A 14,514-nucleotide genomic window follows, 5' to 3' on the forward strand; every position below is an offset into this window, starting at 1 on the left:
GAATCGTTTTGACCGTTTGGTCACAAACATTCTTAAAAATATAATCTATGTTCCACATAACAAAGAACTTCATACATGTTTGGAACAACTTGAGGGTGAGTAAATGATGACAGAATTTTCATTTTTGGGTGAACTATCCCTTTAAGGCACCATGCCAGTGCCACTTTCGGGGACTTTTGTTTTGAAAATCGGGACCGGAAGCGACATCCTGAAGCTAGATTCCAGTTGATACCAATGGTTGATTTGCTTACCGGGATACGAAGTGAATGGAGAGTGCTGGCGTCGTGTTTACGGTAATGCTGGGATTTTGCATTTGTAAACACAACAACGCTTTTAGGATAACGTATTCGACGTGTGCACATTTCTTGCGTTGCAGGGTTACTACCGTTAACGTGCATTTGAAAGAAATAATCATGTCTCGTTGAAATGACTCATAAGATTTTTGGGCTACTAGCAACCGTGACTGTTTTGTTTTCTAAAAATCATTCTTAATCATTAAAGTACGATTATATGGTTATGTACTAATCAGTATTTTAAATTCGACTACATATATGTTTGACCATATCTACATGATAAACTCAGGAGCTCATCTAGGAACAAAAGCTGCTAGTTCTAGTGTCCTGACAACCGTAAATGTTACAGTCAGCTGCGACCAGAAACAATAAAGGATTAAACGAGTTTACTTTATAATTTGTCGTTAAATTGAAGGTATTTACCCTAGTCATAACCCTAGTAAACATATTTGAATGAGATGACACTATTGCGAGAAGCATCGCTACCTGATATTTGCAGAAAATACCTTCAGTTGGTTTATTTTGTGGTTTATTTGAACTTTAATAGCCATTATTATTTGGTTAATATAAAAATGCATGCAAGGTGAACGTCTGAAAAAGCTGTCCCATGCTAAAGCTATTGACTGGATTTTTTGTAGATCATGTGGTGTGAGCATTGCAGAGAATCCAGTTCTATTCCGCAGCCAGTGTGATGTGCTCTTTGTTCGAAGTAAACGCATTTATCTTCTCTATTGCACGCTGCATTATGCCTTTTTTTATGTTGTACTTTTTCAGGAAGAACGTGAGAGGCCGTGAAGATGAGTTCTCAGCAGTATCCACGTCCAGGTCTGCCATCTGGTCTGGGACAAGGACAAACACCAGGCAGTAACACTACAGGACTTTCAGGAAGTCAAAAGAATACAGGTTTAAGATGCACTGACTTATACAAACTAGTATTAAACAAACCAGAATATCACGCCAACACCTCTGTAATGTTAATTAATGCTTAACAGATCATTATAAATGTTAGTTTATACACATTACCATTAAAATGTTTGGGGTCGGTAAGAAGTTTATGTTTTTGAAAGAAGTCTGTTGTGCTTTTCAATCTAATCATTTGAATATGTTGATCCAGTGCTCAAGAAATATTAATTATTATTATCAATGTTGAAAACAGTTGTGAACCTTAAAGGGTTAGTTCAATTCACACAAAAAATTAAATTATTAATTAATTAATTACTCACCCTCAGGTCGTTCCAAACCCCTAAGACTTTTGTTCAACTTCGAAACACAAATGAAGATCTTTTTAATGAAATCGAGAGCTTTCTGTACTCTCCATTGACAGCTAAGCAACTACCACTTTAATGCTTCAAAAAGTCCATAAAGAGATCGTAAAACTAATTAGTATGAATCGAGCGGTTTAGTCCAAATTTTCTGAAGAGACACGATCACTTAATATGATAAACGGATTGAATTTAGTCTTTTATTCACATATAAACATTCATCAACTCATACATCAGTTGTGGTAAACGGAAGCTCAAGCATGTTTGCTTGACGTGCGAGAACCAATGCGGTTAATTCTCGTGTTACACAGCACGTTTGAGCTTCCGGAAGAACCAATGAGGTTCATTCTCGTGTTACACAGCACGTTTGAGCTTCCGGAAGAACCAATGAGGTTCATTCTCGTGTCACGCAGCACGTTTGAGCTTCCGGAAGAACCAATGAGGTTCATTCTCGTGTTACACAGCACGTTTGAGCTTCCGGAAGAACCAATGCGGTTAATTCTCGTGTTACGCAGCACGTTTGAGCTTCCGGAAGAACCAATGAGGTTCATTCTCGTGTTACACAGCACGTTTGAGCTTCCGGAAGAACCAATGAGGTTCATTCTCGTGTTACGCAGTATATCTGAGCTTCAGTAAGAACCAATGAGGTTAATTCTCATGTTCCGCAGCACGTTTGAGCTTCTCAAGAACCAATGAGGTTCATTCTTGTTACGTAGCACGTTTGCGCTTCCGGAAGGACCAGTGAGGTTCATTCTCATGTGTTACACACACAGCACTTTTGAGCTTCTCGAGAGCCAATGCGGTTCATTCTCGTGTTACGCAGCACGTTTGAGCTTCCGGAAGAACCAATGAGGTTAATTCTCGTGTGTTACACAGCATGTTTGAGCTTCTCAAGAGCCAATGAGGTTCATTCTCGTGTTACGCAGTATATCTGAGCTTCAACAAGAACCAATGAGGTTAATTCTCATGCGTTACGCAGCACATTTGAGCGTCCGCAAGAACCAATGAGGTTCTTGCGTGTCAAGCAGGTTCAGTTGAGCTTCTGTTTATGTTCGCTGATCAATGTTTGTATGTGAATGAAAGCTTAAATTCAGTCTGTTCATCATTTAAAGCTATCGAGTCTCATAAGAAAATTTTGACTAAACTGCTCAATTCATATGGATTATTTTTATGATCTCTTTGTTGAATAGCTGCCAAAGGAGGGATAGAAAGCTCTCAGATTTCAGCAAAAAGATCTTCATTTGTGTTTTGAAGATGAACAAATTTCTTATGCGTTTGGAATGACATGAGGGAGAGTAATTAAAATGACAGAATTTTGACAGAACTAACCCTTTAATATTTTAGTGGAAAGTGGAAACCATAATACTTTGTTTCATTTATTTGAAACAAAAATATTTTGTAACATTATTAATGTCTTTACTGTCACTTTTGATCAATTGAATGCGTCCTTGCTGACCCTAAACTTTTAAACGGTAGTGTACAACAAGCCTGTTTATGTCATTAAACACTTCACACCATCAATTTTGACTTAATGTGGTTTCATTAAGGAGGACATGAAGACTCTAATCATGCTCCGCGTGAGCTGATGTCCAGTGGAGCCACAGTGTTCAGAGATGACAAGCAGGAGACGGTAGTGGTGCGACCCTACCCCCAACCCCAGACTCATCCCTTACCCCACGGAATAGCTCCGACTCTGCCCCCTCCTCTCCCTCAGCACCTCCCCATCCAGCCAGGCACATCCGTCTCTGTGTCAGCAGCACCATCCCACCTCCCACAGGGTCTTTCCCTAGCCTTCACTGAGGGTCCTCTGAAGGTACACTGGTTTGGGGCATTTGATACTTAAAATCCCGTCAGTTTATAAAGCTGATCCCTCTTGTCTTGTCCCTAAAAATGTCAAATGTAAAAAGGCAAATATTTGCATACGTTACTCTTCTCTTCACTCCAGTCTGCCCTGAAGACGACCATGCCAAGCCGTGTGATAGCTCCAGCTCCTGTGTCAACACCGGGCCACCTCACCCTCCCCTCTAAGGTGCCTGGTCATATCACCGCTACCATGGAGTCTACACAGGCCTCTGGTATTCCTGTGGCAACCATCAGTAGTCAGCAGGTTGGTAATGCTTTTAGATAAATATAAACAATTTTGCTGCATTAGAAGTTACTTGGTTCACCGTTCGTGCGTGCGTGCGTGCGTGCACGTGTGTAATCTATCCATCTATCTATAAAAATCACAGTTTTCTGTAATTAATTGTCATTTTTCACGCATAACAAAACATTTAATATGTATTAAATGTGTGTGTACACAATATACTTTTTTTTTTACAAATTTATTTCCAGTTTTGAAATTAAATGATAATAAATATGAATAATTAATAAATAAATAATTATAAAAGACGACATACGGTGGCATTTTGTTGCTGGTTTTTATTAATTATTTTTTTATTAATAATTTATGGAGTTATTGAATTCTGTTATTATTCTCTCATAATTATTTACCAAAATAAACATTTGCATAGAAAAATGTATTTAATATTTAAATTAATGTACATTCTTCAAAAAACATAGTTATAAAATATATCCGATATATGTGATGTATTCTGATAATTTTTTATGAGAGGACTCAGTTAAGATGTCTTATTTCCCCATGTGTTGGACTTGCTGTGACCTTCAGTTTGGTTTGAATTTGTTTTGTTCTTTTTGGTCACAATAAGGGTCACACTGGTAACCTGCATCATCTAATGACGAACGTGCAGATCATCCGCAGTGGAGCCCCTGCACTGCAGATCGGATCCTCCGCTGCTCCTCCGCATCCTTTCACCTCCCATTTGCCCAGAGGTGAGTTTACAGATCTATGCATCTCATATCAAACAAATTTGTGTTGGCGCACTAACTGACTAACTGTTTTGTTATCACAGGAGCGGCTGCTGCGGCTGTGATGTCAAGCTCCAAAGGAACCACAGTGCTGAGACCAGCAGCTGGTCCGAGCTCCGCCACGGGACAGCCTACAGTCCAGCACATTATCCATCAACCTATTCAGGTTAATACAGCTAATGCATTTTGAGATCTATTTAAAACACGGATTCGTTTACAAAGCCTGATGCATTTCATGCATATCTGTTTGTGTTACAGTCTAGGCCTATAGTCACTACCTCTACGGCTGTTCTGCCTACAGTAGTGGCTCCAGTGAATGCCACCAGACCTCAGTCTCCGGTCATCACCACAGTGGCTGCCCACTCCGGAGACATGGTACACGGGTAAGATGCATCCACTTTAGATAAAGCACATGCACTGAATGTATAGTAGTAGAAAATGATTTTGTCTTTCTGGATTCTAGTCGTTCAGCGGTAACGATCCACCCACCCCAAGCGACCTTGAGTATCCAACGCCCTCCACCCTCACGTGACACATCCCCCCGGATCACCCTGCCCTCCCACCCTGCCATTGCTGCTCAGAAAGCCCTTCCTCATTCTGCACAGGTTGAAAGCATTCTGCCCTGTCCTTCTGGAAATATATTAAAAAAAAAAATACTAAGCATAAGGAAAGTTATACCTCTTTTTTTCCTCTGTCTTAGAAACCCATTTTCAGCACTGTGACACCTGTTGCTGCCGCGACAGTGGCTCCAATTCAGGCCACCAATACTGCACCATCCCCCTCTACAACAGGTGATAAATCTACTCTATACACCTGTGATTCAGAAGCATCTATGCACATCGCATAGACTATTGTGTTTACAGATGTATTGTAGTACTAAGGATCTGATGGTATTTTAACACCTTTTTTAAAGGCTCCACCCCCCACACTCAATTATCCAGTAGCAACATTGTCACCATGACGGTGGCCTCCCACTCCTCTCATGCTTCAGCAGTGACCACATCCACTATCCCTGTGGGTAAGTTACCTTTAGCTCATCTGCTCTGGGATTGTTTTTTTCTATTACCACAGATGTGTAGTTATAGTATCTAATATTGTAAAGGGGGTCGCACTCCAAATGAGAAGCGCCACACTGTGTCGTGCCACGGTTTTAAAGAATTCAATCACATTGGTTTCAATGAGTGTATGCACTCCAGCAGTGCCACTTGGCATCTGTCTGCGGCGCCCAGCAATGGCTCTGAGACTTGGAACTTTGCAAATCCAAATAGGTTCTTCAGATCCTAAGCCAAAATCTGTAGTCTTTGATCAAATCTAAAATCAATAGGCACAGTAAAGGAAACTTAAAACAAAAAAAAGCAAAACACCTGCACGGTTCTCATTTTCCATGACTAATCTACAAGTGAAGCCTTTCTGATATAACAACTAACTCTGATTTAAAGGTTCTTGGATACACAGATTGAAAAAAAAGTGTCGAAGGCAAAGAGCCAAAACGTTTGTTAACTTTATCTCCGGTTTACAATAAAAGATTTTTAGAGTGCAGAACTTATTTGCATTTTTGGATTGATACATGGGTCTCAGCACCTAATTAGCTGGGAGAGCGCGGTGATTAAAACTTTATTTACAAAACATAGTTTGTTGCTAGTGAGTGACATGTAGGCTCAGCGTGTGCACAGTCAAATGAGCGAGGAACACAAGAAAAACACTGAAAAGGTAGATTTGGTTGCAAAAAACTTGTTAAAGAGGTGTTTAAATTAGTCACTGCACAGATGAAATCTGCTCAAATTGGCATTTTTGTGATTTGTAACCAACAAAGTGTAGACATGGTGTAAATAAGATGTTCTTTGTGAAGTGTAGTCCGCTTCATTGATTAGTATAACGGAAGTTTTCACATGAGTGACATCTTCAGTGATTATACAGGAAGCCTTTCTGTTTATAATTCATTTACAATTTCAATTCAAGTTGAATTTTTCTTACTTCTAAGAGGACCAACGGCCGCGTACAGACTGCAAAGTTTCAGGAGTGACACATGCATTTAAATGCAGTTGCGTGTGTGAGTCACTGATGAAATTGCGATGACTGGCAGTGGGAACCATAGCAATATTTTGGCGCCTAGCGACTGCATGAAAAACATGGGGATGCAACAGTTTAACATGTTTGGTGGTTCTATTTTTTACCAAGTAATATTAGGGGCCGTTTACACAACACCGTTTTCTACTAAAAACAGAATTTCTATGCATTTTGGCCGTTTTGGGGGCCTGAAAACACACCATTTTCAAACCGTGTTTCAAAGTGTTAGTTTCTGAAAACGATACCATTATTGCAAAACTCCCCTTGCAAAATCACACCAATCATTCTAGAATGATTCATTCTTTCCAAATTTAGCTATACAAGTCATCTGGTAAAATAGTTTTCATATCGCTAAATATACAGCAGTAAAACAAAATATCGCAAATGTCTTTTCTTCTTTTTTTTTAATATCGTGCTGCCCTAATTGATTTCATTCCTTCCCCATTCAAACAGATATGAACTGTACTTGTATGGCTGGAAATAGCTGCCTGGGGGCATAACAACTGTCTTTGCAGAGTGAACCGACTTGCTCTAAACTGACTTTTGTTGAATGCTGGAAAAATGTACAGTTTGCATATTTTTAACAGATACTTTAGCAGAAGCACAAATAGTTATAATTGAAAACCTACTGCACTGCCTACATCCTAACTAGATGGCACAGCATCCTAACTATGATGCCTTTACATACTTGCAACAGAGCAGTTGTTTGCATTGTTTTCCAGGAAGATTTTGCTTGTAAAATGGTTACATTTTTACCTGAAGAAATTATCTGTTGGTTTTGCCCCCTCTGTCACTTTTAGCTAAAGTCGTTCCACAGCCCAACACACACATATCACCACGTATCCAGTCCGAATACGCTGGAGAAAGGGGCAACCTCATCCCTATCTCTGGTCATCGCTCCTCTCCCAACCCCATAACCATGGAGAACCGCACTGACAACAGGTATAAATCCTTTCCATTCAATATATTGAAGAAATTATGCTTCTTTCCACCTACTTTACATTTGAAATGTGTTTTTGGCCGCAAACTGGCAATCTCCAGATCAGGTTCATTCTGTTTTCCCTACTTTTAATAAGGTGTTTTATGGCTCCCAACAGACAACCTGTTCCAGTGCAGTTTCAGTACTTCCTGCCTACTTACCCATCAGCACCATATCCGCTGACCCACACTTACACCCCCATCACCAGCTCTGTGTCATCCATACGCCCTTATCCAGGTACCATGTGGTGCTTATATTAATATTAGATAAAGCTAAATGATTTTCCTGCACAGGAAACTTGATTTGAAATTGGTGGGTACTAGTTAATTTTGGCTTTAGGTTATCAACATTTGTTTGTTGTGTGGACACAGTTACTGCTCAGGCGCCCAGTGCAGCCATGCCGGCTCAAGCCAGTGTAGGAGTTGCATCTGCAGTTCATCTGAACTCTATGCAGCTGATGACGGTGGACCGCATCACCCAGATCAACACTCAGAACATTCAGCCTGGTGCCATGGCAGCACAGGGCATCCAGCCCACTCCCATCCAAGCCCAGGGCCTCCATACGTCTACCCAGATCACCACCACGAGCATTCAACCTTCACCAATCAACCAACAACAACCCCCAACAGAGTCTAAAACTTCAGGTGAGGAGCCTCAGATCAGCTCTGAATATTACATTAGGGTTCACCTTTAGTTCTTCGCATGTTAATACCAAACAACTGCATACAAACCTTTCTTAAAGTGAAACATTGGTAGTGATGAATGTCTTTCTATGGTGTTTTTCTTCAGTTGTTCTGGCCGATGGTTCCACTCTAGTGGCTAACTCTATTAGCAATGCGTTCAACAACAGTCAGCCTGCCACCACTGTGGCCCAGACGCACAGTCAGAGTGCCAACGCGGCAACCCCCTCCCTTGTGACGTCCCCTCGACCCAGCATTCTGCGCAAGAAACCTGCTCATGAAGGGTAAACATGACAAACTCAATATTGTCATGTTCTTGGCAGTATTGCTCAAGTGTAAATCTCATCGAGATTGAGACTGAGATTGAAATTGAGATAATGATAAATAAATTACTATTATACTTTACAATTGTACTTAACAATTAAAATCTTTTGTCACTCACATTACAGAAGAAGACTGTAGCTAATTGCTTAATTGTCATTAAGATAGTGGCCCAATGAAAAAAATAATTTGACTAAATCAGGCATTATTTCCTTTACTTAAGATATCATTTATTTATTTTCCCTTTCTGAATTTGGTGTGAATTATGACCTATACTTTTCATGTTCAGTGTTAAAACTATTTTAATAGTTTTAGTTTTAACAATGACAATGCTGATGTGAATCTCCTGTAAAATGTTTCTACTACGTTCTTCTATATTTTTATTAGTAGTTTAACATTCTTTTAGAAAAAGATTATTGACATTCTCAAGATTAATCCGTCTCTTTGGTTTATTAAAGTGCTGCAGTTAGGAAGAACCTGATCCCAGGTCATCTCAGTGACTCCACAACCTCTAGAATTGATGGACACATCAGGAGTGCATCAGGATCACCTCGTCCTGCAGGGTATGAAGTATTCAAATTGATTTTGAGATAATTTATCCTTCTCTTTGTAGTATCACTTGGTCTTAAATTGCAGCTCAGCTTTATAAACACTAAATCTCCAAACCCTTTGGCAGAGTGAAGCCCAAACCTGACATCCACATGAGCCTCGTTCCATCAGTAGCTGCGGCTATAGAGGCTATTCCTAGCCAGGGAAATGAACAGCAACCGCAACACTTGGGACCACCTCCCTCCCATCTGGCCTCTCAACCTCTCCCCTCCCTCCTGACGTCAGCCACGCCTCCCTCTCAACCCACTCCTGCTCTCTCAGCCATACCCCCTGCCATGGCAGTCACCCCGCCAATCCCCTCCATGGCCAATGTAGTGGCCCCTCCCACTCAGCCAGCAGCCAGCACCACTTCAGCATGTGCCATCAGCTCCACCCTTCCAGAGATGAATATTAAGCAAGAGGCGGAGCCTATGGAAACTACAAAACCAAGTGAGATCTTTATGCAAACAAGGTTTTACACTAGGAGTCAACCTATATATAAAAATTTAGATTAATTTATTCAACCAGTATTTTACAAACTCTTCCCAGTGCGACATTGTGTATAAACTGAAACAATGAAAAGAAAATGATGTGATGCGTCAGAGAGATACACATATCAAAACCAGAAGTATCAACTGATTTAACAGTGTCTTTCAACTCAAACCCTCTCAGTGGCATCAGGGCCAAACAGTGGTGCACAGATGTTGGCAGTCCCTGCTACAGACGTCACCCTGGGAGCCTCACCCAGAAAGAAGCCCCGCAAGCAACAGCACATCATTTCCACTGAGGAGAGTGAGATGATGGAGACCAACAGCACAGATGAGGAGAAATTCCCACCCAAACCCCTCAGCCTACGTGCAGAGAAACGCAAGTCCCCTCCTAAAGAATACATCGGTAAGCTTCATTACAGTTTTTAGAAATTGAAGATGAGTTACCAAGATCTTAAAAAGGTTCTTGAATCTGAGATTTGATAATCTGAGATTTGTTTTGACAATTAGGACAATCAGGTTAATTATTTCATATTGTTAGAATCAACATAACTTAAATTCTCTACAAAAAATACTAATAATCTACCGATTCTGCCAAAAATATTAGATTTTATCCCGCTCTCACCCGAAACTCTCATGTTTTGTCCCAATCCCGCCTGCAAAAGCCTTTAGGAAAGAGTATAGGCAGATTTTTCAATCCCGGTCTGGTTCGATTCTGTCTTTTTCCGGTGTCTAAATGCTTTTTTCCCCAATTTCCACAGGCACAACGCTTCATATCTCCAGTTACAGACTTCTGCGTGCTTTCTCCCGCTTCCCGTGCAGATATCAGTATCTTCCCTCCAGCATCCGCACTCAGCAATTCAAAACTCGTTTTGACAAACATTTATTGGCATAAATTCACTAGTCAAGTTACCTTTATTTATGTAGTGCTTTATATAATACAGATTGTTTCAAAGCAGTTTTACTGGGTTTAACAGGAAAACAATTATTCAATGAATTCAATTCTGTTGTAAAGCAGCTCTAAAAAGACAATAATAAACAGTCATTCAGCTGAAATCAGTGTTGATTCAGTTCGGTTCAATAACTGTAAAGTTAATAAATTATGGAATGAGTTCAATTCATCTATAAAGCAGCTCTGGAGGAAAAATGATCCAGCTCAGTTCAGTTCCCATCTGATAGTGTCAGTGCATTCAAATCAATGACATTGCTGAATATTGAGTGTCCCAAACTAAGCAAGCCAAAAGGCGAAAGTGGCAAGGAACCCAAACTCCATTGGTGACAGAAATGGAGAAAAAAATCCTTGTGAGAAACCAGGTTTAGTCGGGGGACCAGAAGAGAACTGCAAATACTACCATGATATTTCACATTTAATTTCACATCTTTAAAAATGTAGTTTTATCATTTAAATAAATAATTAAAATGGTAAAATAATTATTTAATAATTGACATTAAATCATTTTAATCTACATTGCAGAAGGCTACTGCTAGTTGGGGGAAGATTGCCATGAAATTTGTGCCACAATGCAAAAAAAACCCAAAAAACCCTTAATGCTTCTCAAATAGGTCATTTTCCGTACTCATATTTTTTTATTTGTTGAACACTCTTTTTTATTTTTTTTATTTTTTTATTTAATCTACTTTAAAAAAAAAATACAAAAAAATGTTTCACTTCTTTCTTTATGGAACATCTTAAGACTTACTGCCTTCTACTTGTGAAAGTCCAGTAGTCCACTAACCTTTGTTCTAAATAGTACATTATGAAATGGCAATGGTGACTGTGTCGTAACATAATTGAACAGGTGCCAAATGTAATAACACTGCTGGAATAAGATAAACCCACATAGTGATAAAGATCAGAATCATCTTGTCAGTTCGTAAGTTGTTCTGGCGATGACTAGATTCTGCAGTTGCACTGATGGCAGCAATTATGCGACTAGGTGTAGTTTTGACTCATCACAAATTGTGTAATGATTTGTGTTCACTTTAAGAAACTCAGTTTCAGTACAAGACGTTGTGGCTCCTTTAATGCCAAAATTGAATGTATCCGTTTCACTGCAGATGAAGAGGGAGTTCGGTATGTTCCTACCCGAGTTCGGCCTCCGGTCACTCTGCTGCGCCACTACCGTAACCCCTGGAAAGCAGCGTACCACCACTTTCAGAGATACACCGACATCCGTGTCAAGGGTCTGTCTAGGCTTATCACACAGTATCTTTTGTCCATTTTGCATTAATACAATAAATATAGTCTGTCATCAGTCATTCATTAATACTAGCTTGTGCTATCCAATCAGAAGACAAGAAGGGAACCCTGCAGGATGTGGCCAATCAGAAGGGAGTGGCATGCAGAGCCCAGGGCTGGAAAATTCACCTCTGTGCAGCTCAGCTCATGCAGCTGGTAAAACTTTCTCTGAAGCTTTAATTCATTACCAGTAACTGCCATTGATTCAGTCAAAACAGTGGATGTGTTTTTGTCACCTGCCTGCAGACTAATCTGGAGCATGATGTCTATAGTCGTCTGACGACTCTCCAGGAAGGCCTCGTCCCGAAGAAGAAGGCCGGAGCAGATGATGATATTCACCGTATAAATGAGCTCATACAGGTGAGAGCCACTGATCACTTTTAACCACACATGATCACTTTCAAATAGGTTAGCAGAAAGATTAAAACTTTTGCTTGCTTAAATCTTCTTCTGGAGATATATCAGTATGTGCACAATATATTGGTACCATGTAAGTTATCTGATATTAGAGTAAAAAAAAAAAAGAAATATTATTATTATTCATTGGTATTGATCAGTGTTGGATATTACATGCTTATTTCCTCTATTTTTACATTTAGATTACTATAAGTCAGTGTTGTGTCATTGCAATGCTGACTTAAAGTTCATTTTTAAAACAGCAGAAAATGTAATAATTTAAATTGTATAAGAATTTAATAACCCTATTAAATGTAATCTTTAGCAAATCTCAAAATGAATATACATTTTTATACTGTGCATGATGGTGTGATGCTTAAACTCACTTGTAGCATTTAAAACAATTAATTTTAATCTTTTGTTTTATTTGGACTGAATAGCGTATTCTTTTAATATCGGCTCATTTATTGGTTATCAGTCATAACATGAACCAGAATATCTGTGCATCACTACTTTAAAAAAATAAAAAAGTAAAAAAGTTTTCTTAATAGTCTTGTTTTCTATACTGATTAATGGTCTAGTCATTCAGGCAAACTAAAATGTAGTCAATTTAAAAAATATGTACACTACCGATCAAAAGTTTGGGATCATTTAAGATTTTTTTTTCATGTTTTTGAGAAGTCTCTTATGCTCACCAAGGCTGCATTTATTTGATCATAAATGCGGTAAAAACAGTAATATTGTAAAACATTGTTACAGATTAAAATAACGGTTTTCTGTTTTTATATATATTTTAAAATGTAATTTAGACAAATTTACAGCATCATACCTCTAGTCTTCTATCGAAGCTTGTTTCCGCCACAGAATAAAAAATAAAAAAGGTAATAATATATATATATATATATATATATTTATATATATATATAACGACCCCAAACGTTTGAGTGGTTGTTACGCAATTGATGTTAATCATAATACTGTTTCACTGCATAGGGCAACATGCAGCGCTGCAAGCTGGTGATGGACCAGATCACAGAAGCCCGTGATTCCATGTTAAAGGTGTTGGATCACAAGGAGCGTGTCATGAAGCTGCTCAACAAGAACAGCAGCACTAAGAAGCTCAATAAGCTGAAGCGCAAGGACAGAGCGTGAGATACACGGACTGGGACAGGGTTCAGCATGAGCACAGAACCTCCTGCTCCATGACCTCTAGCATGCAGGCACACTGCCCTGGCTCACTCGGTCTCTACCAGAAGAGATCCACCTTGAGTCCTGATCTGATGGCAAGACATCTTTTATCTGGCAAGCCCTTCCTCTCCCAGCACACACAGAAGCTCTAGGGAACGACAATGTTAAATTAACCACAACATGCATCTCTAACTGTATCTTCACTAAAATATGAACGTCTAAAAATGTTTTTTTAAACTAGATAACTCGGTCACAAAGAGGTCATTTTAGGGAAGTTATTGGATGTTGAAGATTCCATTTTAAAGTTGTACATAAGCAGATATCAGTAAAAGCAATGCTGTGCGTCTATAGATTATATTCACCACTTTTTCATTTGGGTGCCTTGAACGATGCCTGGTATTGACATTCGTCTGTACTGTATTAAACACCAGATGGCAGTATTTCGTAATGGCCATTCTTCACACCGAAAGGTTTCCATTTTGTATTGTAGCACTTGAAACAATAAGAATTGAGAAGCCATAACAACACCATCCTCGCTGTCCTAAATGAACAAAGACTGAAGTATTTCACCACATATGATTTGTGGGAAACGTTAAAGGTGCTTTGGTGAAATGGAGTATTGTGCCTTTCTGTGTGCCTCATAAAACATGGGTTTGGTGTGATGGAAGCAGATTTTATGCGAAGGTTAAACGGAGTCTGAATGTCTGAATCATATTACGTTCTCCCGTCACTGTCTGTCGATTTGTGAGGATTTTTTCATTTATCATCAGTCTTGCAAGCGCTGGCTTTCTAGGTTGGCTCTTTTGTCAGGGGTGGGGGGGAGGGATTTCATTTGTGCATTAAGGGTGGTGAGAATCATGTTCAGATATGACGTCAATCAGAATTTAGAGGAGAGATTTGTAAGTTAAACCTAAGTATATATATAAATATAAAAAATAAGCCCTCTTCCATTTTTTTTTTTCCTGTCTTCGCAAATGAACAATATTATGTTTATTTTTCCAGTTAAGTTGTTTGAAGCAGTGTCATTTATGGAAAAGATAAAGCGTTGTATACTGTTTGATCACTCAGTTTCATTTTGAATGACATTTCATGTTGCACTCCACTGCTGAAGTAAAGAAACTTTGTACATGTATCTGCGGATGTGT

At 39.3% G+C, this 14,514-nt stretch overlaps 1 protein-coding gene across 2 annotated transcripts; it reads left to right on the forward strand.

Annotated features, from left to right (window-relative positions):
• Positions 1 to 171: 171 nt before the first annotated feature.
• Positions 172 to 14,501, forward strand: sap130b (Sin3A-associated protein b). Of its 2 annotated transcripts, none has more exons than XM_082172485.1 (21): positions 172 to 293; positions 1,068 to 1,196; positions 3,103 to 3,368; positions 3,501 to 3,662; positions 4,264 to 4,387; positions 4,468 to 4,589; positions 4,682 to 4,806; positions 4,887 to 5,028; positions 5,124 to 5,214; positions 5,337 to 5,441; positions 7,291 to 7,432; positions 7,588 to 7,706; positions 7,841 to 8,113; positions 8,259 to 8,433; positions 8,929 to 9,033; positions 9,147 to 9,508; positions 9,731 to 9,952; positions 11,605 to 11,730; positions 11,838 to 11,941; positions 12,032 to 12,145; positions 13,175 to 14,501. In XM_082172485.1, exons 2-21 carry the CDS (start codon positions 1,091 to 1,093, stop codon positions 13,331 to 13,333), a joined length of 3,144 nt encoding a protein of 1,047 aa, XP_082028611.1. In that variant the 5' UTR covers positions 172 to 293; positions 1,068 to 1,090; the 3' UTR covers positions 13,334 to 14,501. The 2 variants fall into 2 exon arrangements, with proteins under 2 accessions (XP_082028611.1, XP_082028612.1); XM_082172486.1 differs by having other exon boundaries at positions 1,068 to 1,157; positions 3,106 to 3,368.
• The last annotated feature ends 13 nt before the right edge of the window (positions 14,502 to 14,514 follow it).

This window comes from Leuciscus leuciscus, assembly GCF_965113295.1.
Source record: "Leuciscus leuciscus genome assembly, chromosome: 6".
Lineage (NCBI taxonomy): Eukaryota > Metazoa > Chordata > Actinopteri > Cypriniformes > Leuciscidae > Leuciscus > Leuciscus leuciscus.